The sequence below is a fragment of the Triturus cristatus genome, chromosome 2_1 (genome assembly GCF_964204655.1).
Source record: "Triturus cristatus chromosome 2_1, aTriCri1.1, whole genome shotgun sequence".
In the NCBI taxonomy this organism is placed as follows: Eukaryota; Metazoa; Chordata; class Amphibia; order Caudata; family Salamandridae; genus Triturus; species Triturus cristatus.
The window spans coordinates 869,021,777-869,045,086 of record NC_140581.1 but is presented as its reverse complement, the minus strand read 5'-3'; the positions used below and the strand labels follow the sequence as shown (position 1 = coordinate 869,045,086).

The following is a 23,310-nucleotide window of genomic DNA, read 5'->3' as shown; positions in this document are numbered from 1 at the left end:
GCGTGCTTGGAAAGCATTAGACAGATGGGAAGAAAGTGGGCCAAAAAGAAAAGCGGTAAGACGGGGATAGGTACCTCTTCATCTCAGGGGGAAGGGACGGAAACCACTGGAAATTTTCCTCTAAGGGAGGTGCAGAATGGAGGATATGTACAGTTGCCATGGAGCAGAGGTGATTTGGCTGTGTTTACGAATGATTTTCCTCGGCTGAGGGAAAAACCTGCGGAATGGTATAAGCAGATAGACCGGTTTGTTAAGATTTCGAAAGTGTTGTGGATAGATTTGAATACTCTGTTTGATATAGTGGGACAGTCAGATTTGTGGGCAGCATGCAAAATTGCTATTGAATGGCCAACAGCAGAACCACCTAGAGACTCCGTAATGCATGGTCCTTCACCTGATGTTATGAGGAAATATGATCAAGTAATTACCTGGCTGCAGTCTAAGGTAGCGCCACAGATTGTTGAATGGCTTAAAATCGATCGTACTACTCAAGAGCCGAAGGAATCAGTGCATGATTATTATGAATGATTGTTATTGGCATTCAAACAGCATAGCGGATTGGATACTATTGATCAGAAGGATATGGGACAGTTTGTCTCTACGTTTGTGTTGGGTTTGAGATCCGATATTAGTCTGATGATACAGCACCACCTAATATGTTGGTAGAATAAGTCGGTGGACGAAATACTGTGGTATGCTAAATATTGTAGTGATCAAGTAGAATCAGCACAAAAGAAACTGAAAGACAAGGTGATGTTGGCTCAGTTGAGAAGTGCAGACTACATGCAGGGGGTTGGAAGAGGTATAGGTCGAGGCAGAGGAAGTGGCCGAGGTATGGGTCAGCAACCAGCAACCCAACCAGGCCAGGGACGAGGAAGAGGTACAGAAATGAGTACAAGTCAGTGGGTGGCACAATAGAAAAAGGTGACTGCCTGCCATTATTGTCATAAGACGGGACATTGTAAGCACGAGTGTCGCTTGAATCCTGCCAATCAGATTCCATATGAGGGAGAGGGACATATGAGCGAGACTCTACAGACAGTGACTAGACCTAGGTCCATGTACGGAGGTTGCGAGCCACAAGTACAGGTGCCACAGCCTCCCAAAATACCCGGTTACAATCAGACCTATCAACAGATGCTGTATTTTGAAATACAAGATAAATACGATCAATCTCAGGGCCCTCTAGAGTATCAGAGGGAGGTGCAGTAAGAATGTCCTCTCGCTACCATATTAGAGGTAGATCAAAGTGGCCGTAGACGCAGAGGTGAACGGATACCCTTTTTCCTTCTTATTAGGTCCAGGAGCTGCGTGTTCCACAGTAAGAACAGATGTGGTCCCCACTCTATCTCTTTCTGGACAATCGACACAAGTAGTGGGTGTCAGCAATCAGAGAATGACTAACCCGTTAACAAATGCATTACTAGTCAGGATAGGGCCATTCAAGGACAAGCACCAGTTTGTGGTATGCAATACAAGTCCGGTCTGTCTTTTGGGCCGTGATTTGTTGTGCAAATTAAATTGTAACATCTCTGCACCCCAAGAGGTGTGGAGTTGCAGATTTATGATGACGATGCTAATTTCAAAATGGCCAATATGAGCATGTGCATAGAACTGTTTGTGGTTCTCACAAAGGCCGAATTGCCGCATTATTTGAGAGACTCAGTTGACCCTCAGGTGTGGGATTTCACAGGTGAAGAGATAGGGTTAATCCGTGGTGTGGAACCAGTGAAGATACAGGTGTGACCGAATGCCGAATTTCTAAGAACCCCGCAATACAAACTGTCTGCAGAAACAGTGGCTGGAATCACTCCTGTCATTGAGTCAATGATTGCCCAAGGCATTCTAAAGGAGATACAAGATAGTCCCTGTAATTCACCGATTATGGGACTACAGAAACCTAGCGGCAAGTACAGGATAGTACAGGATTTGCGCAGGATTAATGAAATTGTGATTCCCTGTTGTCCTGTGGTTCCGAATCCAGCCGTGATTCTCTTTCAAATACCATGTGAAGCGGAATGGTTTACCGTCATAGATTCAGGCATTCTTTTCTATACCGTTACACGAGGATAGCCAGTATTTATTTGCATTTCGGATGGGCGACTATGTCTTAACATGGTGTAGAATTCCACAAGGGCATACAGAAAGCCCCTCCATCTTTAGCCACTGCCTGAAAAAGAATCTCGAAGGACTGGTGGTGCCCCAGAAATCAGTCCTGGTTCAATATATAGACGACCTTTTGGTCGCCTCAGAAAATGAGGATGTGTGCAGGATTGATACAGTGGCTCTGTTAAACCATTTGGCAGAGAATGGACACAATGTCTCTCCAAATAAATTACAATACTGTCTTCCTGAAGTACAGTATCTAGGACATCGCATTGAGAAAGGAAAGCGAAGAGTATCACCAGATCGCATAGAGGCGATCCTACAAATGGGAACTCTGAAAAAGCAAACGGCTATTGTCGACAGTGGATCCCAAACTTCTCCGAACAAGCAAAGCCTTTGTTAAGATTAACACGAAAAGATATCAGTGATCCGGTACCATGGGATGAGGAGTGCTTGAGAGCCTTCCATGAGTTGCGAGAAAGCATATGTCGTGCCCCAGCTCTTGGAATGCCAAGGAGGGATGTGCATGAGCGGTCCTTGTACAGACACATGGGGGTGTCTGTAGACCAGTGGCCTATTTTTCAGCTACATTATATCCGGTAGCTTCTGAGTTGCCCGGATGTCTGAAATCCGTTGCTGCAACTGGTGTCAGCATTGAAAGATGCAAGAGCATTGTGATGGGTCATCCGTTAATTGTCTACATGCCACATTCTGTGGAATTGTTGATGACCCGTACAAAAACGCAACATCTCACGAACAACAGGTTAACTAAATATGAGCAAGTTATTTTAGCATCGGAAAATGTTACCTTGAGACGTTGCACTACCCTGAACCCCGCAATATTGTTGCCTGTTCCCCAAGAAGATGGAGATGAAAATAGTGAAGAGCATGACTGTCTGGATGTCACTGAACTGTCTACCAAACCCAGACCTAACATTGTCGATGAACCTTTACCTGAATCTGATTTGATCCTTTTTGTTGACGGTTCATGTTTAAGAGACAATGAAGGGTACCTAAGAGCAGCATTTGCTGTATGTACAATCACCGGAGTAGTAGAAGCTGCCTGTTTGAATAGAGTATTCTCTGCTCAGGTAGTGGAAATCATTGCATTGATACGTGCCTGTACTATTTCACATGGAGTCTGAGTGGCAATCTATACGGACAGCCAGTACGGGTTTGGTGTAGTTCATGATTTTGGTCAGTTGTGGTCTCAAAGGGGATTTTTATCATCCTCAGGGTCTCCAATTTGAAATGGTGAATATGTGCGCCAATTATTGGACGCTTTGCAAAAGCCCAAGGCCATAGCAGTGGTAAAATGCGCTGCTCACGGAAAGGGAGAAGACTTTGTCACAAAGGGCAATAATTATGCAGATGAAGTAGCTCGTTTTTGTGCCATACATGCATGTGTTTTTAATGGGCAATATACAGGAGAACTGAAAATGTCCCATTGGTAGCACATTATCTAGAGCATAACCACGCTCCTTCCGACATGCGTTGGCAGGTAATTGAAGTGGTTCGTGTTCCTGCCAGAGGAGGAAGTATTGTCAATATCTTGAACAAGATCGAATGTCGTTGGATATTTCGCTGTGATAGTCTCAATCGGGGGCTCAACTCTATGGAGGAATGTCATCTGTAATATATAGTTGAAAGACTGATATATATGCAACTAATATCTTGTTTTGGATGGCATTGTTACTGTTGTTTGTGACCACAATCACACCCCATTTGGTATGTACTCAGTGCGACCATATATAGATTTTGTTTTGAGAATAGCCTCCTGTCGACTATTTGGAATTGCCCCCAATGGGTGGTAAACTGAAAATGTAATTTTTGAAATGTACCTCTGTACAGTCTTTTTTCATATTGTATTTTGTATTTATTCTCTCAATCCTGGAATACTGTATATATTTGTCCCTTTCTCTTGACAAACTGATGACAAACACTTCGGTGTTATGTAATGGGCTTTATGAGACTTTATTTAGGTTCCCCAAATGCAGGAGGTGTATACAAATCCTACTACTGTAAAGGTTCCTTCGATATGAAAATGCTTCGTCTTTTCTTTTTTCTATGGTGGTGGATTCTTTTATCTAATTTCCAATTTTTTGGAATATATATTCCAATGATATGTTTTCCTTTTTGTTTTTAACATAATGCTCGGTTACTCTCGGACCACTACAAGAGGGCACATAACCCATTTTTCATTTTACCTAAGCAGGCATTTCACCGTTCTAAGATGGCGCTTGTCGTCAGGTTCTGACGGTGTTTTGAAGTGCTTTTTCTTTGTCTATACATTATCGACGCGCGTCTTTCCCAAAATTATATCGGGAAGGCAAACATCGAGTCAGTGCATTGGAACTTTCGGAATTTATTGTCGCTTCTTGGTTTGGCCCATTAAGCATTTCTGCTGTTCTTTGGCCGATATCACAACGCCCTGAATGCTTTGGATGTATGCATACTCGCACACATATATATATATGAGAGGCTGACACGCGAGTGAATCACGTTTTAACTCCATGGCGGTCCAATATCGAGTGATGCCGTTAAAGGAGGAGTAATCTCATGTACATATAATGATTTTTTTTGGGCTTAACATATGTATGTCATCAATTCTGACTAATGCTCCTGCCTTTATCGGTTGGAAGATAACTGTTATTGTGGCCACATTGTTTCTAAATCAACACACTCATAGGTCTTTATATCTCGTTTTCTTTAGTTTTTTCAGTTGATTCATGTGCGGAAGCACATTGGTGTTTTGCTCACCGATTCATGATACCATTCCTTTAACTACAAGGATTGTTGCCACTAAACCTTAAATAAATAAATCCTGATTCTTTGAGACGGGTTGTATTTCCGAACTCTGGACCTTTTGTGGCTGGTTGAAGTTATATCCACCCTTTTTATGTAAGTGGCCATTGATGAAGGATTTATTCCTTAGTTCCAAAGTATATAGAGAACCTGTTTTTCATTATAGTTTTTTTCTTTTAGTGATGTTGTGAAATTGTCCTTGGATCAATCGAAGTAACTATGGTTGAAGTCCTCTCTCCTTTTAAATAGGTGACTTTTTTGATATATTTTCGTGATTTATTTTTTGGTTCACTGGGTGTCCATTATGGAGGCAAGCTTTCTATTTCCGTTCCGTTACATTGCACGGATCTGTTCCTTTTCCCCTTTTTTTCTCTTCTCCCCTTTGTCTAAGTGGCCTTTTCTTTTGAAGGAGCTTACTTTTTATAACTGTGACCCATATGTATTTTTCAGAGATTGAATCATGTGTGACGCTCAATGGAACTTTTAGTCCTGAGGATGACCGTGTAATTTTACAGTGGTCGAAACGCCGTTGACGCCTTTGTGGCCAATACTTATGAAGGACACATTTATTTATGTATATGTTGTACCCTCACTGTAACGTGTATTTTTTGGTTTGCCACTTGTCTGGTTTGTGATTTATATTGTTTGTATACCAACACATTGCTTTGAGCGTTACTGTCTTAATTGTTTCTGATCTTGTAATACATTTATATTGATTGTTTTTTTTGCATATGGGTATTCCTATTATATTTCTTTCTTTTTCTTTCTCCCCTTCCTTTTTTCTTTAATGTACTATTGATTTGTATATTTATGTTTTGTACTTTTAAACAAATTGTCTCTTGAACCTTTGTTAGGAATAGATAATATACAGGAGAAAGCAGAGAAGAGACCGAGCTCAGCATGATGTTAGCTGTAGCTGATACATGGAATGAGGTGAAACGGTTACAAGATGAAGTCTCAGAGGAAGAAGCTGTTCATGGGTCAGAGCAGGCTGTGCAAAGAGAAATGATGGCATTTGGGTGTCAACTGATAACAGAGCAATATTTCCAAATTGTTTGTTGAGCCCTATGGCAAGGTAGATTCACGGAGCAGTTCATCAGGGACGAGATGCCATGGTGCGAGTGTTCAGGCAGACATGGTTTAATCCACGCTTTTGTGTGATTGCTGAAGAAGTGTGTCATAGATGTGTTACATGTCAGCAAATAAATGCAGGGAAAATAACTGTGGTTACAATGAGTCACATTGGAAGGTCAGGAGGTCCCTTTAATAGAATACAATTGGATTTTATTGAGATGCCAAGATGCAATTGGCTGAGATATGTTTTGGTGGTGGTGTGTATCTTTTCACATTGGGTTGAGGCATATCCAACTTGACGATGTGATAGTCTCACTATGGCAAAGCTGCTGTTGCGAGAATTTATACAGAGATACGGATTTCCGACCTCAGTGGAAACAGATAGAGGAACTCATTTCCATAGTGAACTCATGAAACTGTTGTGCGCTGCTTTAAAAATAGACCGGAGACTGCATTGCAGCTATAGATCGGAAGCCTCTGGTCTAGTGGAACAGGTGAATGGGACAATCAAAATGAGAGAGGCTAAGGTGTGTTCATCGACTGCATTGAAGTGGCCAGATGCTTTGCCACTGGTGTTAATGAGTTTGCGTAGCACTCCTGATAGAAGAACAGGGCTATCACCGCATGAGATACTGACAGGGAGAGCTATGAGATTGCCTATGGTACCAGCAAACGCCTTGATAAATATCACTGATGATATGGTGTTGGCCTATTGTAGAGGACTGGCTGATGTGGTTAGTTCAGTGTTCCACCAGGTCGAGGCTGCAACTGCATCCACCTCGAGAGACCTGCTGCATGATCTGAATCCCAGAGATTGGGTTCTTGTACGCAAGCACGTGCGGAAGAGTTGTTTGGATGCCCGCTGGTGAGGACCACATCAGGTGATATTGGTCACGAATACAGCGGTAAAGTGTGGAGGACTGCCACATTGGAACCATGCATCACATACCCGCAAAGTTCCGGAGCCTAGAGAGGAATCACCCATTCCCCAAGTTGCTCGAAGAACTACTGAATCTGAGGCGTACAGGAAGAACCAGAGCAGGAAGAAAGAGAACTGCCTGCGGAAGAGCAAACTACAGAGCCTGAGATTGATGACATTGTGGAAGTTTCCTGTGAACCCGACCAGAGTGAACGGCCTGGCACAGAAGGAACAGACAAAGAGGAAGAACAGGGAGAAAGTGCCAGATTAGAGAAGTGGCCAGCAAAAAAAGAAAGGCTGAACATAAGACTCGCATCTGAGAAAAATCTTGCTCCGATTCCTGAAATGTCTGAATCCGAACAAAGTGAACAAGAAGATAATCCGGATGATCTAAGGCGCTCAAGCAGAAAAAGAACACAATCTCAGAAATACGCGTCTCCTGAGTGGACACATCTGGTTGCAGATGCAGAGACTGAAGAATTCAGGGAGACTGGGAACTAGAACAGTGAGCTATGGAGGGGACACCCTCTCGATTGATATTCAGCTGTTAGTCCCGGGAGTTGAAGCCTTTGGAACCCTGACATTGCAAGTTCCGAATCCGCCCAGGTTGAGTGGACTGAAATTCTTGATCCTTAATCAAGTTATTTTCCCTTCTTTTGGTCGACAACTTACTGCCTTGGAATTGGGAGAAATTTGGGCTGAAATCCTGCAAATGGAACTCCAAATACTTGGCTCTAACCTCATTAGAGATGAAGATTGAACTGTAATCTGATCAAAGAACTTATTAGGCCTTAGAAAGAAGATAACCTAGCCCCCAGTGAAAGAAGATATAAAATTAGGGTCCTTCCCATGGAGAATAGAATTCAGGAGTAGGGCTGACTACTTCTCTACAATAGGCTTAGTATTAATGGACTAAATTCAGCAACAATTGAGTAAAGAAATCAATAAGTACATTGTGACCGGAACTAAAAGTACTGAAAAGAAAACAGAGACATTTCACGTTTCTTTGGTGTATCCAATACGACAGTGGAAACATGGCATCCGAAACATCAAATCAAAAACAAAAATGTATCATTGGAACTTTAATAGCAATAGTACTGCTTGTTATAATTGTGGGGATTGTCACATTGTTGAGTGGGTCTTCCAATGATGAAAAGAATGAGGAACAACCTACCCGTACCCCACCTGGTTCAAAAGTCGATATAGAAGATGGCCCATCTATGAAAGATAAGGAAATGATCAAGGAAACTAGTCGTAGATTGCATGTAGATCTGTCAAAGGGTGATTTCACGCTGAATGCATATGCACGCTTGTTGTATGAGTACGTGGACACCATGGTAGCGAAAGACTGCTATGTGTGTATGCAATTACCTGCTTCAGTAGAGGAAGGCATATGATACCATCACTTGCCTGTGACTTATGGCATTACAGTGTATTATTAAGTATGTTTTATAGCAAAGCACATTTTGAATATTATTTCTCAAATTATGATGTGGTACTTTCTGAAGTGCCAGTCCTAAAATACATGAACAAATATGATTATTACAAGGAAGTAGAGCGCATGTCTAAGTTCTTTGTGCCTATATCACACTAGATACGTCCTATGCACAGACACAATTTAACCTGCATGCTAACTGACATTGAAAAGAAATTCGTAGATCAGATAGAAGATCGACATAGGCAAACTTTGTTTCGTCCAGATCCAAAGCATAAGGTACTGCCATGGACCAAGGAAGAATTAGATCACAAGGCAAAGGGGAGTTCAGGACCCATAGCTTTAGACTTTCATCAGAAAGGAAAGTTGTGCATTAGACATCCGTCCACATATTATGATAAGAATTTCGTGGGTGAAAGTGATTGTGAACATGTTTTTCTGATTGAAGAGTCCATACGAACAACGCTATTGGATAAATTGACCATAGTGCCTAATGTCTATTTTGTGTGTGGTAAGAATGCTTATGTGAAACTGCCCAAGAATTGAAAAATGTGGCTGCTGAGGGACTCTGGGATCAAATTGGCAAGGGTTTCGGACAAATTGGCAATTGGTTTGGCAGTTTGGGACAGGGAATTATGGGTTATATCTTGAAACCCATTATCATAACTGTATTTCCATAATTATATTATTGGGAGTCATCAAAGCATGCAAATGGCAAAGAGCCAGACACCAAGAAAATGTTTTGAAGAAACGAGAACAGCAAATAGAAAGACTGCAGGACAGTCATTACCAGAATCTTAAAGGGTTAGAGAGAGTTAGACACGGACAGCAAGCTACATCTTCTGTTTAGGTTGGTCTGTTCTAAAAGGAGGAAATTCTGAAAGAATGTAATATGGTGTTATGACACTAGTCATAAGAGGGGGGATCTGATAGAGCGCTCTCAACACTATTTTTGTATGGGTGTATTATAGTCATAGTTGTTATGCACCTGGGTATAACATATTGTTTGCAGTGTTTTATGATTATGAACATGTATTCAATAGATTCATTTACTCATGCATTATAGTGCCATGTTATAATATGATCATGTATGTATTATCATGCCTGCGTATACAGAAAGCAGGACAATATAGCCATATCCTGTAATTGTTTTTGTTTAAATTGCCCTACTTCCTAGGCCCAAGACTGTACTTGTTTTACACCTCCTTGGCCTTTCGAATTAAATAATGAAATTTATGTTGTTTTCAAGAAATAGCAGTGTTTTCACCCTACTGCAGGTATCGGAATGTCAACTCGTTATTTTCAGATTGGAGAAGATACAAGGAATGCTTTGAAGACAGTTGGAAGCGAGAAGGGAGGGTATCTTTCGTGTCTGGCTGTTCTAGGCGTCAAGGTCACCGAGCCAAACAAAGAAACTTAATTATAAAGCGTGAACCTCCCCATTTAGAAAGTGACCCTAGACTTTTGCTAGCTTTCGGAGAGAAAGGAGCATCTTAGACTTCGCTCCTAGCCTTAAGCATCCTAACCCATTTGGCATGAGTACTTCTTAGGAAGTCAACACGTGCTGACACCTTTGGGAGCTGATAGAAAGGCATTAGATGGGAACCCTTTTAGAATAGTGTAGGGACAGATTTGATTTATTTTCTCATGAAAAGAGAGTTGGACTCTGTTTCTATTTTAAGTTGTATTCTGCTCTTGGAGTTCCCCATTTTATTTCTCCTATGTCCAATCACTTATATTCTCAGGATCGGCTCTGTATTGATTTTTCTGTACCTATATATGATGGTCTTACGATGTGTGTACATCTTATTATTTTTGGCCTTATAATAAATTGACAAACCTAAAGTCGGAGTCTGTGGTACTTTCAGGTACGATATTGTCATCGTGTTATGAAACGTTTTTCCCTCCAGCACTGTTTAGTGGGTAAATAAAAGATACAGGGTGCTGATTACGAGGAGGAGGATAGCGGTGCAATTTGGCGTAATCAGTAAGTTTTCAACATGTCCTCCATTGGATTTTGAAACAAGTTAGCTCTGCAGTCTGATAAGCTGCGACATAAAATGTGGTAGACCAAGAAATGAGATGTGCATGCGATAATAGTAAAAAAAATGACAATGTATTTATTTTATTTGCACTGTTCTGTATCTGGTAACATGAAATTCCCCCATGGTTCGATGGAATCATAGATTTCAGATGAGAGGCGATTCAAACCCAGCGTCCTAGCTGCTCTGATAGGCGAATGTACCAGAAAGAAGGCAAGGTAAAAACAGCTGGTGCTTTTGTAAAGTGAGATAAGATGTACGGTAGCAGCATTAGGATTTCACATAGGCCTGGAAATTGTGCCTGAGTAAAACTGTAGCAGGCACATTTCTATTTTGGATTGATTGCTGAAAATGTTTGCACCGTTTCTGGACAGCAGCACAAACATGCAAGAGCAATTTCTCTTTTCATAGAAGTTCTGTGGTACAGACAAAAATCTAAATGTTAAAAGAGCATTCTAAAAGATGTATGCTAAAAAGGGTTTGTATTGTAGTGAAAAGAAAATTATACTGTTCCAAAAGAGGAAACAAAAACAAGTCTATATAGGCCTCTTTTTGTTTAATGTAGGGGTTGGTTTAATTCAGGGAATGTTCCTACCATCTCGGACTGAGGAAGGAATCATACAGGATAGAAAGAGTTGAGCACTGCACTTGGATGCCTGCCTGAGCTGCACACCTGCTATAAACTAGAACTTTCTCACACAGCTGTAACTTGTTTCATCGCAGAAAAGGCCAAGTAAGCACAAGTTAGCCAAAGTGCAGAAAAAGGCACGAACAATAAGCCAAATAAATGAAAAGGAGATGAAAACACACACTACAGCAGTTAAAATTGACAATGTCAACGAAAGGGGATGAAAGATGCAGATCTGTATTTACCTAAAGCACACTACCACACGGATGAACTTGGCGCTATTGAGCTAATTAAATTATATAGCTTAATGAAGGTAGAGCTATGTCTTTAATGTGTGCCAACAGTTTAGATAATCTGGGAGATGATGAGGGTGTCTATTTAAGAGAGAAGCTGCTCGAACTTGGAAAGCTTTTGAACCTAGAAGGCTTTTTTGAGTGTTGGTATGTGCAAGAAATGGGACTGGTGAAGTGGTGGGAATGGACAGAATCATATAATAAAATTAAAAAGCTGCAAAGCATTCTTAGGTCTGGGAGAGGGGCTTATCTATTAAAAAGAATACTTTATGGGTAATGTTGTTGGCGATAAAAAGATCCTGGGGAGAGGGCATTGAAGGAGTTATGTTGTCACATTCATTCAGGACAATTAGAGTGAAAACCGAAGCACTGTGAATATCTCAGGTTATTGTAATATGGGGTTTGGGGAAGCTACCTTTTTACAATGGTAGCAGTGGAAAATATTAACTGCACACCTCAAAAAAATCACGGCCACATTTGCATCAACATGGTTGTAATTGAGAACAATACTTGTATACATGGTTGCTACATCAGAGTCCTCTGGGCCACCAAGGGGAGTCCCTTTGCTTCGCACTGACACTACAGACTTATACCAGTCTTTCCACAATCCACCATCCATCAGTCACATTCACTTCCTTCTCTAAACCTCTAATTTGTCTCCAATTTTGTTAATTTGCGCTTATTTCCACATCATTTCCTCCACAGCCTTGAAAATGTCCTTGTGATGAAAACGTGTCGGCTGTAGTTGATGCCTGTTTGCTGGAATTGCACAAATTATGGGAAACTACTCATGTCCTCACTGTTTTTGATGCAATAAAAAGCATTGGTCCTACATTTATCTATTGATTGACCACATTCCTATTAACGGACTGTATCACTATATCGCGTTTGAATATTTGCTTCAATTAAATAACTAGTACTTTCCGTTAAATTTGTCAACATTTTCCTACAATTACTAAAAATTGCATTTTATACGCCTTTTTATTGTTTGATGTGCTCCTGACAGATCTTACGTTAGGGAAGCTAATATATACAACATTATGTTATTCTAACCAAGATGATATGTAATCATTTGCAATCGTTACTTTAGAAGAGTAGGTCAAGAATGTTAGTATACAGCAAGTAAAATGCATTTGAAAAAAAACATTATTATGAAACAAAGTGCATCTGAGTCTCCAGCGACAATTGTATGTTGAATTACAATCCTAGATTCTTGTCCACTGAAGATTGTGATGCCCAAACCTCAGTAATGTTAGAGAAATTGGATTATATGGAAGCAGAATCTCTGTTTTCCAAATCCTGACTGTCATCGGTTTATACAAAATAACCTAATGATTCATCCAAGAAAGTCAGAGAGTTCACCTAGACATTGAAAGAAGTCAGTGATGAAGCTGATCTATTGAGAACCACAGATGTCAGAGGTTTGCTAAATAACTCAGAAGGCATTGGGCATTAAATAATGAGGCAATATCCCTAATCCTAGTGTTGCTCATCCTAGCGAGAAGCTACTCAGAGCTGATGGTGTTGAATACAGGAGATAGATTGAATAGGACCAACACAGTTACACTTCTGCCATCACATTGAAATCTCAAGATGTCGAAGGCAGACACTACCACTGACCCATTTCAAAGCGTGGTTGAAAACCAGCTTGAATCTATATAAGGTTTTGTTATCTTTGACTAAGCTCTACCACTGCCCTATCACTAAGCTTTCCGGAAGCGCTGAAGCAAATGGCAGGAAGAAAATAAGATGATAATTTATTGATAAAGAAGCACCCAAAGAAGGTCTTTTGAGGAGAGACATAAGTGCCACCCCTTTCATCTTTTTGGGACAGATCATGAATCAAGTTATGAAGTTACAGAGCTGGACCATGGACACATTTTGACTGCAGAGCCAGAATGGTGACTGCTGTAAATTATTTTGAGAAGTGCCTCTGCTCTGAGTGAGGTACAATTACTTAACATCAAGGATGTAGAAGTTGGTCTGGGTCAGGTTTGTCTGGGGGAAGGAAGGATTGTTCATTATTTGCCATTGAGGCACAAAGAAATTCAAACCTGGAATGGGAGACAATGCCTAATGATGTACATGCTCCTCAGATGGTATAATTTCACTGGTGCAGTGATCGGGTGATTGCTCAGCTGTAGACATAAAACAAACTGTTTATGAAACAACTCTTTCAAACAGTGAAAAAATAAAAACTGAAAAATGCCTGTTGAGGTTGAGCTTTGGGATGGGCCTAAGTGAACAGAATTTAGATGAAATCGGAACTGATTGTATTTTTAGGTGAATTTAGTTTTAACAATCTCTCAAACCTGTTTGTGAATTGGGTTTATGGTGGTTTGAGCACACAATCTGCATAAAACAAAGATTTAAAATTCTACTTTGAGGAGGCATATTTTGAAGAGCAACCACTTTTAAGTCACTTGGTTTGTTAGAACTGTGTATCCCTCTAACCTCACAAGTTAGACTCTCTCTTTGAAGCTAAAATACATTGCAGAGTCATATAATATTAACCCTTTGATTGTGGGGATGTATGGACACCCTGGGCCAGAGATTTAATTTTCGCCAATGCTCTCCAATTCTTGAAACCAACATTGGAGGGGCAAGCTTACCTTCCTATCTGTCTATGTATATATATATATCCACACACAGAAAGGCTCCTTCCAGGACCAAAGAACCGTGAAGGGTAGTGCGTAATGCCGACAGCGCATGCCGGATCGAAATCTCCCAAAGTCCAAACAATAAACGCATGTTCAAGACACAATCAGGAAGTAAATCAAAGTTGTTTTCCTTATTAACCAATAAAGGCTCTTCTATTTTTAAAGCATGTTTACTAACGTTTTCTTTAAAAAAGTCCTAAGTGAATGGGTCTACATAAAAAGGCCTTCATTTGTGTATTCTGTATTATGTAACTAGGGTTTAGTAACTCAGACCATGGTCAGACATTTTAGGCATGGAAAATTATTTGGCTAAAGGTTGTCTTTTCTATTCACATATCGTTTGACCATTATCGTGCAACGAATCAGAGAGGCCCTCGTTACCAGTGGTTAGTTAAATTCTATGATGTGCAGTAACTACCACTGTTACTGTGTATATAGGAATTATGAATTTTGCAGCTAACACCACACTCCTGCAGTTTTTTTTAGGTAAATTTCAGAAGGTCAAACCTACTGAAATTTACTGGGGGATAAACCGCCTAACAAGTACCAGAACATACAGATTTTGGAGCAATAAACATTGACATTTGCATGTTATTCTCCCAAAATTTGGAATCAGTGCCACTTATCACACTCCGTAAATTATGACCCCGACAGAGACAGATGTGATTGAGTGCCATAAATATTGCATGAAACACCTGCTGCTCATAAAGAGAGCCTTAGTGCTTGAAGATGAAATTTGCTTCTAATAAATTTCTCATATGATCTCGCTTGATGACCTCTGGGTTTGAACAGGACAGTGAATGACTATAGTGTAATTTATAAACAAGCATCGTCAGAACTAAGAAAAATTAACAAAGAAGATAATGTCATCATTACGCCAACCTCAGAAAATTGAAAAAAACTTTTTTTGGTTCAAAGTATTGTGAAGCTCAACTCACCTACCCCAGTAGTGTGGTCCCCTTTTGGTCCAGTGTATGAAGTTGGTGTGTCACCCCTTCTCCGATGCCAGCTGGTTTTACTTCTCTTTTCTTGGCTGAATTCGCACTCATTCCTGTCAAAGTCGCACTCTCCAGGAGGCGAGGATAACCGGTCTGCAAACACAATAACATTAGGTTCTATCTGAGACTATCCAGTTCCAACACATTTATAGGTACATTGCTTGCTCTTTATTGCACCAAGATCTCCCTCGTCATTTTCATGCTTCTCCACAGCCGCTCTTGTGTTTGCTTTATTTGTCCTTGTAGCACTATGACCTCTCTCTTCTAAATGGATTAGGATTATTTGAGATTTATATTCACTCTTTTAAAGTCAACTGAATTCATAGCATGGTTCCTGCGTTCTTCATGTGCACTTTTCGTGCTTCTTTTGTATTTATCTAAATATTGAAAAGCACAATGCAAAAATGTTGGAATGTTGAATACTGGAAAATGAATCATTTAAGATATACACTTTGAGGGACTATTCAGATGAAGGGGGAGGGGAGGAGGATGGAGCAAGATAAGGGCCATGAGTGGAGACGGACGGTTAAGTGAACATATAGCTTTATTGGTGCGTTTAAGTCCTCTAATTTCTAATTTAAAACATTTCTAAAGCGCAGCGTACACCATGCGGTTTCTTGGCGCTAGTAGGCAGGATCGGCAACTGAGGGAAAAGACAAGAGTGATAAGAATGAAGAGCTAAGCGGGGAAAGCCTGATTGAAGAGGAAGGTTTTTAAATCTTTGCGAAAAGAGAGGTACTGGGTAGCAGAACGGAGATGGTCAGGAAGGGAGTTCCAGAATGTTGGAGCCAAGGTGGAGAAGTTGGCCCCACCCCACTTTTTACGTGTGAAGCGGGGGATCTGAAGAAGGGACTTAGAGGAAGACCGGAGCTCTCTTGTGGGAACATAGGGTTTTATTAAAGAAGAGATAAAGGCGGGGGCAGTGCCTTGGCGGGCCTGGAAGACCATGCAGCCCGTCTTAAAAAGGGAGCGTTCTTTTACGGGAAGCCAGTGAAGCTCCCTGAGAAGGGGGGTGGAATGGTGATAGCGTGGGAGGCCGTAAACCAGCCGGGCCTCCTGGTTCTGGATCGACTGAAGTCTTCGCAGGCTGTAAGCTGGAATGCCATGATAGAGGGCGTTGGCATAATCCAGTTTTGATATCACCAGGGCGGCCATGATGATCTTGAGTGCCTGAGGGGAAAAGAAGCGGGAAACAGAGCGGATGGTGCGGAGAGTGAGGAAACAAGGGGAGACCACGGAGCTGATTTGTGGGTGAAGGGTGAGCTGATTATTCATTTTGACACCCAGTGTTTTGACCGTGGTTGAGGGGGAAGGTGCGGGCCCAAGAGAGGGGGGCCAAAAAAGAGAGTTCCAGGGGCTGGATGAACCACCGGTGAGAACCAACTCGGTTTTATCCGGGTTCAGCTTAAGGTGGTTGTGGTTCATCCAGTCCCTGATGAATGTCATGGTAGACTGGAAATTAGAGACAGAAAGGGGAGAGGAGGACAGATCAAAGATGAGCTGGAGATCATCCGCGTAGTTGTACACGGTGACCTCCAGCTGCTGAAGCGCGAAGATAAGAGGGAAGATATAGAGATTAAAAAGCAGGGGGGAAAGAGAGGATCCCTGGGGAACGCCGCAAGTGACAGGGAGGGGAGTGGCAGAGAAGACGCCTAGCCGCACTGCCTGGGTGCGGTCCCTCAGAAAGGAGGAGAGCCAAACCAGGGCTGATCCCCCGATTCCAGCCGCCCTGACACGGGACAGTAAGATGGTATGGTCCACCGTGTCAAAGGCGGCGGACAAGTCAAGGAGGACCAGTGCCTGGTGTTTGTTATCATCCATACCCTTTCTGAGGTTGTCTAGGACTGAGACCACAACCGATTCAGTCGAATGTCTGGGACGGAAACTGGCCTGGCGAGATGCCAGCCCCCCATTGGTCTCAATATGGGCGCTGAGTACCACGGTGACGTGGCGTTCCATCACCTTGCCCAAGAAGGGCAGCAAGGAGATTGGGCGATAGTTGGCCGAGATGGAAGGGTCCGCGCCAGGTTTCTTCAAAATGGGTACTATAGTAGCTGCCTTTAGCGCGGGGGGCACTACACCCTGTGCTAGGGAGCTGTTGAGGAAGGCGATGGGGGGTTCAGAACAGCAGGAGTAAATTTGCTGCAGAATACGTGCCGGGCAGACATCCGCCGGAGACCCCGACTTCACTTTGGGAAGGATCTCCAGAAATGATTCCTGAGAAAGGGGGGGAATGGAGGTGAGAGGGCATTGAACGGTGGGAGGGGAAGGATCAACGAATGCAGGTGAAGGTGGTGGAATGTTGGCCTTGATGGTAACAATCTTATCCAGGAAGTAGGCGTTAAGTTGATCACAAAGAGGCTGGGAGGGGGGGATTTGGGGTAAGGTTCGATCTGAGAATGCCAGTTCATTCACTATGCCAAAAATTTCCCTGGGTTTATTTTCAGCGGACGTTATTTTAGCAGAGAAATGGGTGGTTTTTGCGGCGAGAATTGCTATTTTATATTTGGCCAGTGATGTGAGGAAGTGAGTTTTTGATAAAGGACAGTAATTTTTCCTCCATTGCCTCTCCGCCCGTCGGACGCTCAGTTTAAGCTCTTTCAGGTGGTCGTTAAACCATCTGTTGGAATCCTTAGGTCGACGGATGGAAATGCGACGTAAGGGAGCCACTGAATCACAGCCACCAGCCAGCCAGATGTTTATGGCCTTGGCTTGAGAGGTAGATGATAAGCCGGAGAGGGTGGGAGTGGAGTTTCAAAGCAGGGAGGTCAGGGAGGGAAAATCCAGTTTGTTCCAGTTCCGCGCCCAGGTGTTTTTGGCATGCGGAGTTTTTGATACCGGGTTGCGGAGAATGGAGAGGGAAATGAGGGCATGGTCAGACCAGGGGCAGGGAGAGACTGCTGCCGAAGCCACTGGGAGGTTGAGGGACCAGACCTGGTCGAGTATATGCCCATGGGAGTGAGTAGGGACAGTTATATGCGGAGCAAAGTTGAGAGACAGGAGAGATTCTGTGAATTCTTTAGAGGCCGTACACTCATGTGGGTCTGAGGGCCAATAATTGAAGTCTCCCAGCACCAAGACCGAGGCGTAGTTGACCACCAAGTTGGCCAACAGGTCTTGAAATGCCGGTAGGAATGAGGGCGAAGGCTGAGGAGGGCGGTACATTAAAAGGCAAATAATAGGAGGGGAGGATAGAAGAGAACGGACAACCAAAAAGTCAGCAGAGGGGATAGGGGAAAAGGGAAGTGATTGAAAGTTCAATTCCGACCGGGCGATTAAGGCGACCCCACCACCGGCCCTGCCTGCTGGGCGGTCGGCACGTAAGGCCACATAGGAGGGGGGTAGGGTGGCCAGGAGAACAGGAAGGGAGGAATCACAATACCAGGTTTCGGTCAGGAGCAGTAGGTCAGGTTTCTCTGAATCGAGTAGGACGAACAGCTCGTGGTGGTGCTTGACCGCTGACCTGGTGTTGAGTAGGAATACAGACAAAGGCGGGGTAGTGGGGTGAGGGTCGGGTGGGAGGGGACATGGTGACGGGGGGGTATGCAACGGAGGGTGTGGTGTCGTGGGGGAGGAAGAGGAAGAGGCGAGGCCTAATGCGGAGACGAGCCTGCGGGTGGGATCGGGAAGTGGCCAGTGGCCTTGAAGGGTGATGAGTTCTTTTGAGGAATAAGACATCATTTTGGCATAATGTCGTGCCCCTAGCCCCGTCCGGCCGCGGACGGGCGCAGACGGGCTTGCCTTAGGCGCGCCTTCGGTGCGCAAAAGTCGCGCCTGCTGCGCTCGTCCGCTGCGCTTCCTACTAAGACACATGCTTTATGCCGGTGGGTCGGGAGGTTGGAGGGGGCGTGTCTCGCCTCGCCCTCGGGAATGGCGGCTGAAGGAAGGGAATCGTTGCAGCGAGTTGCGCTGTTTGTGGGAAGCCAAGAGATGCTGGTAGGTGAAGATGCCAGTTAAAAACACAATATAAAAACACAATAATTTTAAAAAGTAGTTTGCCCCTGCTCCCGGCTTTTCGCCTCAGGAGCCAATCGTAAATGCGACGCCTGGCACCGGCGCGCTCTATTTGTAGGTATGGCGGGGGGCGTGGCCAGCCGAGGGGGCGTGTCTCGCCTCGCCCTCGGGAATGGCGGCTGAAGGAAGGGAATCGTTGCAGCGAGTAGCGCTGTTTGTGGGAAGCCAAGAGATGCTGGTAGGTGAAGATGCCAGTTAAAAACACAGTATAAAAACACAATAAGGTTAATTAGCAGTCACAGCATTTTCAGAAGATTCTGGATCCATCTTCTTCCATCCTTGATAGCCTGATAAATTATAAGTGAAAGAGAAGCATATGCCACTTTGTAACTTTATGTGAAGCACTCAAGAAAAGGCATCATCATAAAATAACAAATGTGTCAGAGTCTGGAAGTTTGTACTGTGGGTCATTAAATACAGTAAAAATTGTGTGGAGTGGAGCTTTGCTTCCCAAAGGTAGCCAGTGTATGTGTTCCTGAATTATAGACTAGAGTAAATATCTGCAGTTTTTGTTTCGATTATGTTGTTCAAAATGTGTGCATGTCTGTGCTTGCATGTGCTAGTATATTCAAGCCAGAACTATTGGATTTGCCAATGATTGTTTTGCTATATTTTCCCAGCTTAGGGGAGACCTCTGTGATGTTATTCACCCCCCCTTCATGTATATTTGTTGTCTGAGCAGCCTCACTCTCTGCTTATTCACAGCTCACCAGGCACTTATACTTTGATTCTCCTTTCACTCATCATCTTTGCCCCCCCCCACCCATTCCCCTTGGCAGCGCAGCTCCACTTACCACCACACATTCCTGTCAACACCTGGCCAAGCTCTAAAAACCTGAAGGACTACTTTCCCCCTGCCCAGTCGTGTTCAGACAGCACCTGACTATGATGCAACTCCAGTTTTTAAGGTGTAGCCCCCAGAAGGCATCAAATGGACATTGATTTCTCAGAAATAAGAGTCCTCAAGTGAATGGATGATTCTCTGGTTGACTTTGTCTATCAGCTACCCAAGGCAGTAGCGTAGGAAGGATTCCATGGGTCCTGATGCAATCAATGAAAATGTCTCCTTTGACTGCTATAGGGATAGTAAAATACAGCAATTATCAGTGTTCAATGGGCCACTCGGTGCTCTGGTGACACAGCACCTGCTACATCATCGCAACATTGCAGGGAAACCCCTACTGTCTAGTTTTTGCATATTCTTTTTGTACAGCTTCTGGAATACCATTACATAACCAAATTCCCAGGAAACAGTATAGCCTCCTGTCTGTGAGCTTCTGATGCAAATAGTAAAAAGAACCAAGAACCTGCGTAAATTACACAACACTTGTTCGAATTATTCACATGTAAACCAGATAGCTTCACATCTCTATACAGATAATGCAAATGCTTCTATATTTTTTAATGGCTTACAAGTCACGCCGTTATTAATATTTTTGTTTTAGAGAATTAGACCTTACGTATGTTATGATATAGATGCTTGAATCGACCACATATAGTCAGAGCCAGTGGAAATATATGATTCTGCAACTGCGATGTTGCCCACCTAATTCTGATTCGGATGCATTTGCTACATTATCCAGAAATGTTGCATAATCTGCAGATTTTAAGAATTCTTTCTATCTATCTCAAATGGATCAAAAGTTACTAAAACGCAGCAACATGTGTTGCTATGCAGTGGAAAGCTCTTCGCTAAGATTATGTGGTCTCCTTTCAGTTGCTTACTGCTGTATTTGGGTATTAAACTGGTACTAATGAGGGGAAACCTTTGCAAAGACAGTGGTAACACATGTTCAAATGACAAAATAATGCAGTACATCAGTTTTTAAAAATGTGTCACATTATGCTGCATAATTTGCCTTTTCTTGCTGCATAATTTAGTCAACCTTGACACATAATTTGCTCTTCCTCTGTTACATAATCTAGTCGCCCTAAATATGGTTGTATGACAGAACCATGCATGCCATTATCATGATTACCTTTACCATGAGTCCATTGCCATGCATATGCCCTTACCATGCATGCCTTTACCACACAAAGTTTTACCATGCATATACCTTTACCAAGAATGCCTTTACAACAAAAATGTTAAGATTTTGATTGTAACTATGTAGCCTTTATATATACATATAAATATACATATATGTATATATATATTTATATATTCACAATTTGTATATATTTTTATATGAATATGAACATGTATATCTATATATATATATGAAGAAACCAAGTTACCTGAAGTACCATATAGATGGCAGAATATACAGGTACGGACCACAGCGTAATCAATTAGCAGTGAAGTTTTATTGCAGAGAAATTGTCTCAGTACCCATGATACAAAGACAAGTGTCCAGCCTGTATATATATATATATATATATATATATATATATATATATATATATATATATATATATATATATATATATATATATTACCTACTGGCGGTCGCCAGTAGGTAGTTATAGTTAGGACCCCTTTTCCATAGGAAATCCGCAACATTCTATTTTGAATAACTTTGGCGCCGGTCGATGAATCCTCGCGAATTTCTCAAAATAGGTGAAGCGCTACGCTCCGCTCCTACCCTGAAAGTCTCGGGGGGATTCGTCAAGCGGGGGCTGAGATAAAAGGGGGGTCCCAAAACGCGTTTTTCCCATGCATTTTTCCATAGGACCTTTAGAACGAGCTACAGCCCGAACGGCTGAACAGAATTACTAGAAATTTGGCAGAGAGGTAGTCCCTATGTCAAGGAAGTGCCTTTTGTAGGTTTGGTGTAAATCTGTTCAGTAGATTCTGAGAAAATAGCCTTTAAATCAATATATATATCTGAGCCCGCTTACGGTACGCTTACCGTACGCTTACCGTACGCGTACGGTGGCGTGCGCGAGCGCGATTCTGATTGGCTCTTAGATCTTAGTAAACATTCGAATCGGCCGAAACCAGGAAGCGGCGTCCGCCATTTTGTCTCTCGCACTGAGTGTTATTTATCAAACATGATGCCCAAAAACATGTTACGGGGCTGTTTTGACAACTCCCTCCCACATAGTCATGTTGAGGGAGTCCCCAAACATCCCCCAAGAGCAAAAACGATTTTATTTTTTTTTCGGCAATTTCGCCGAGTACGCTTACCGTACGCTTACCGTAAGCGTACGGTAAAAAATAGAAATAAAAAAAACACTATCCACACTTACCCCACCCCCTGTGCTTTTGGTGGCCGTAGGCCACCAAATGTGCAGGGCTTATTACATCAGTAAAAAAACTATATTTTGGCAACATGAAATTATAAAATCGAAATAAAAAAACACTATCCACATTGACCCCACCCCCTGTGCTTTTGGTGGCCGAAGGCCACCAAATGTACAGGGCTTATTAAAGTTGATAAAAACCGTGCACGGAACGCACTGCGTTAAGTGGGCGCGCACGCCTCGAATGGCGTAAAGTAACTTCGCATTTAAAAAACCGTACAAATTCACTGAAAAAACCATAGGTTTCACACACGTTATAGTTAGGAATTAGCATTTAAAAAACCTTGCAAATTCACTGAAAAAACCATAGGTTTCACACATGTTATAGTTAGCGGAAATTTTACTGATAAAAAACCAATGAAATTGCCCCGTTATAGTTAGTGCTGGCAACTATAACTCACGCGACCGCAATCTTCTGCTGATGACATATATGTCTTTATAAAAAAAAATATTTGTAATATATGTATAGCTAAAAATGTATGGAAGAAGACATGGGCAAATAAGTGTCTAAATACAGTATTAGCATCAGCAGAGGATTGCGGTCGCGTGAGTTATAGTTGCCAGCACTAACTATAACGGGGCAATTTCATTGGTTTTTTATCAGTAAAATTTCCGCTAACTATAACATGTGTGAAACCTATGGTTTTTTCAGTGAATATATATATATATATATGCACACACATCATCAGTGATGCCATTTGAGATGTCATCAGTGATGGCACTGACCATGTCATGAGTGATGTAATATGTGAGGTCATAAGCAGTGCATTACGGGGGTGCAGTTATAGTTATAGCTCAGGTAACTATAACTGCTGAATTTCACTGGTTTCATACACGTTAAATCTGAGCCTAACTATAATGTCCCTGTAACCTTTGTTTTTTTCAGTCAATTTCTAAGGTTTTTTTAAATTATGTTTCTTTACTGTAACAACCCTGTAACCTCTGGTGTGTTGAGTGAATGTCTAAAGATTTTCAAATTCTATTTCCTGACTATTTCATCCCTGTAACCTTTGGTTTTTTAAGTGAATTTCTATGTTTTTTTAACCAGTAGTTGCGTTTTTGGAGTGGTAGAGAAAGGGGGCGGGGCCTC

General features: G+C 42.3%; 1 protein-coding gene across 1 annotated transcript in view; it reads right to left on the bottom strand.

The window, feature by feature from the left end:
- MAMDC2 (MAM domain containing 2) overlaps nt 1-23,310 on the bottom strand; it is a 474,787-nt gene that overhangs the window by 83,238 nt on the left and 368,239 nt on the right. The window contains exon 11 of the mRNA XM_085633013.1: nt 14,901-15,053. Within this exon, the coding sequence (XP_085489139.1) occupies nt 14,901-15,053 (153 nt within the window). The remainder of the gene's footprint in view (nt 1-14,900; nt 15,054-23,310) is intronic.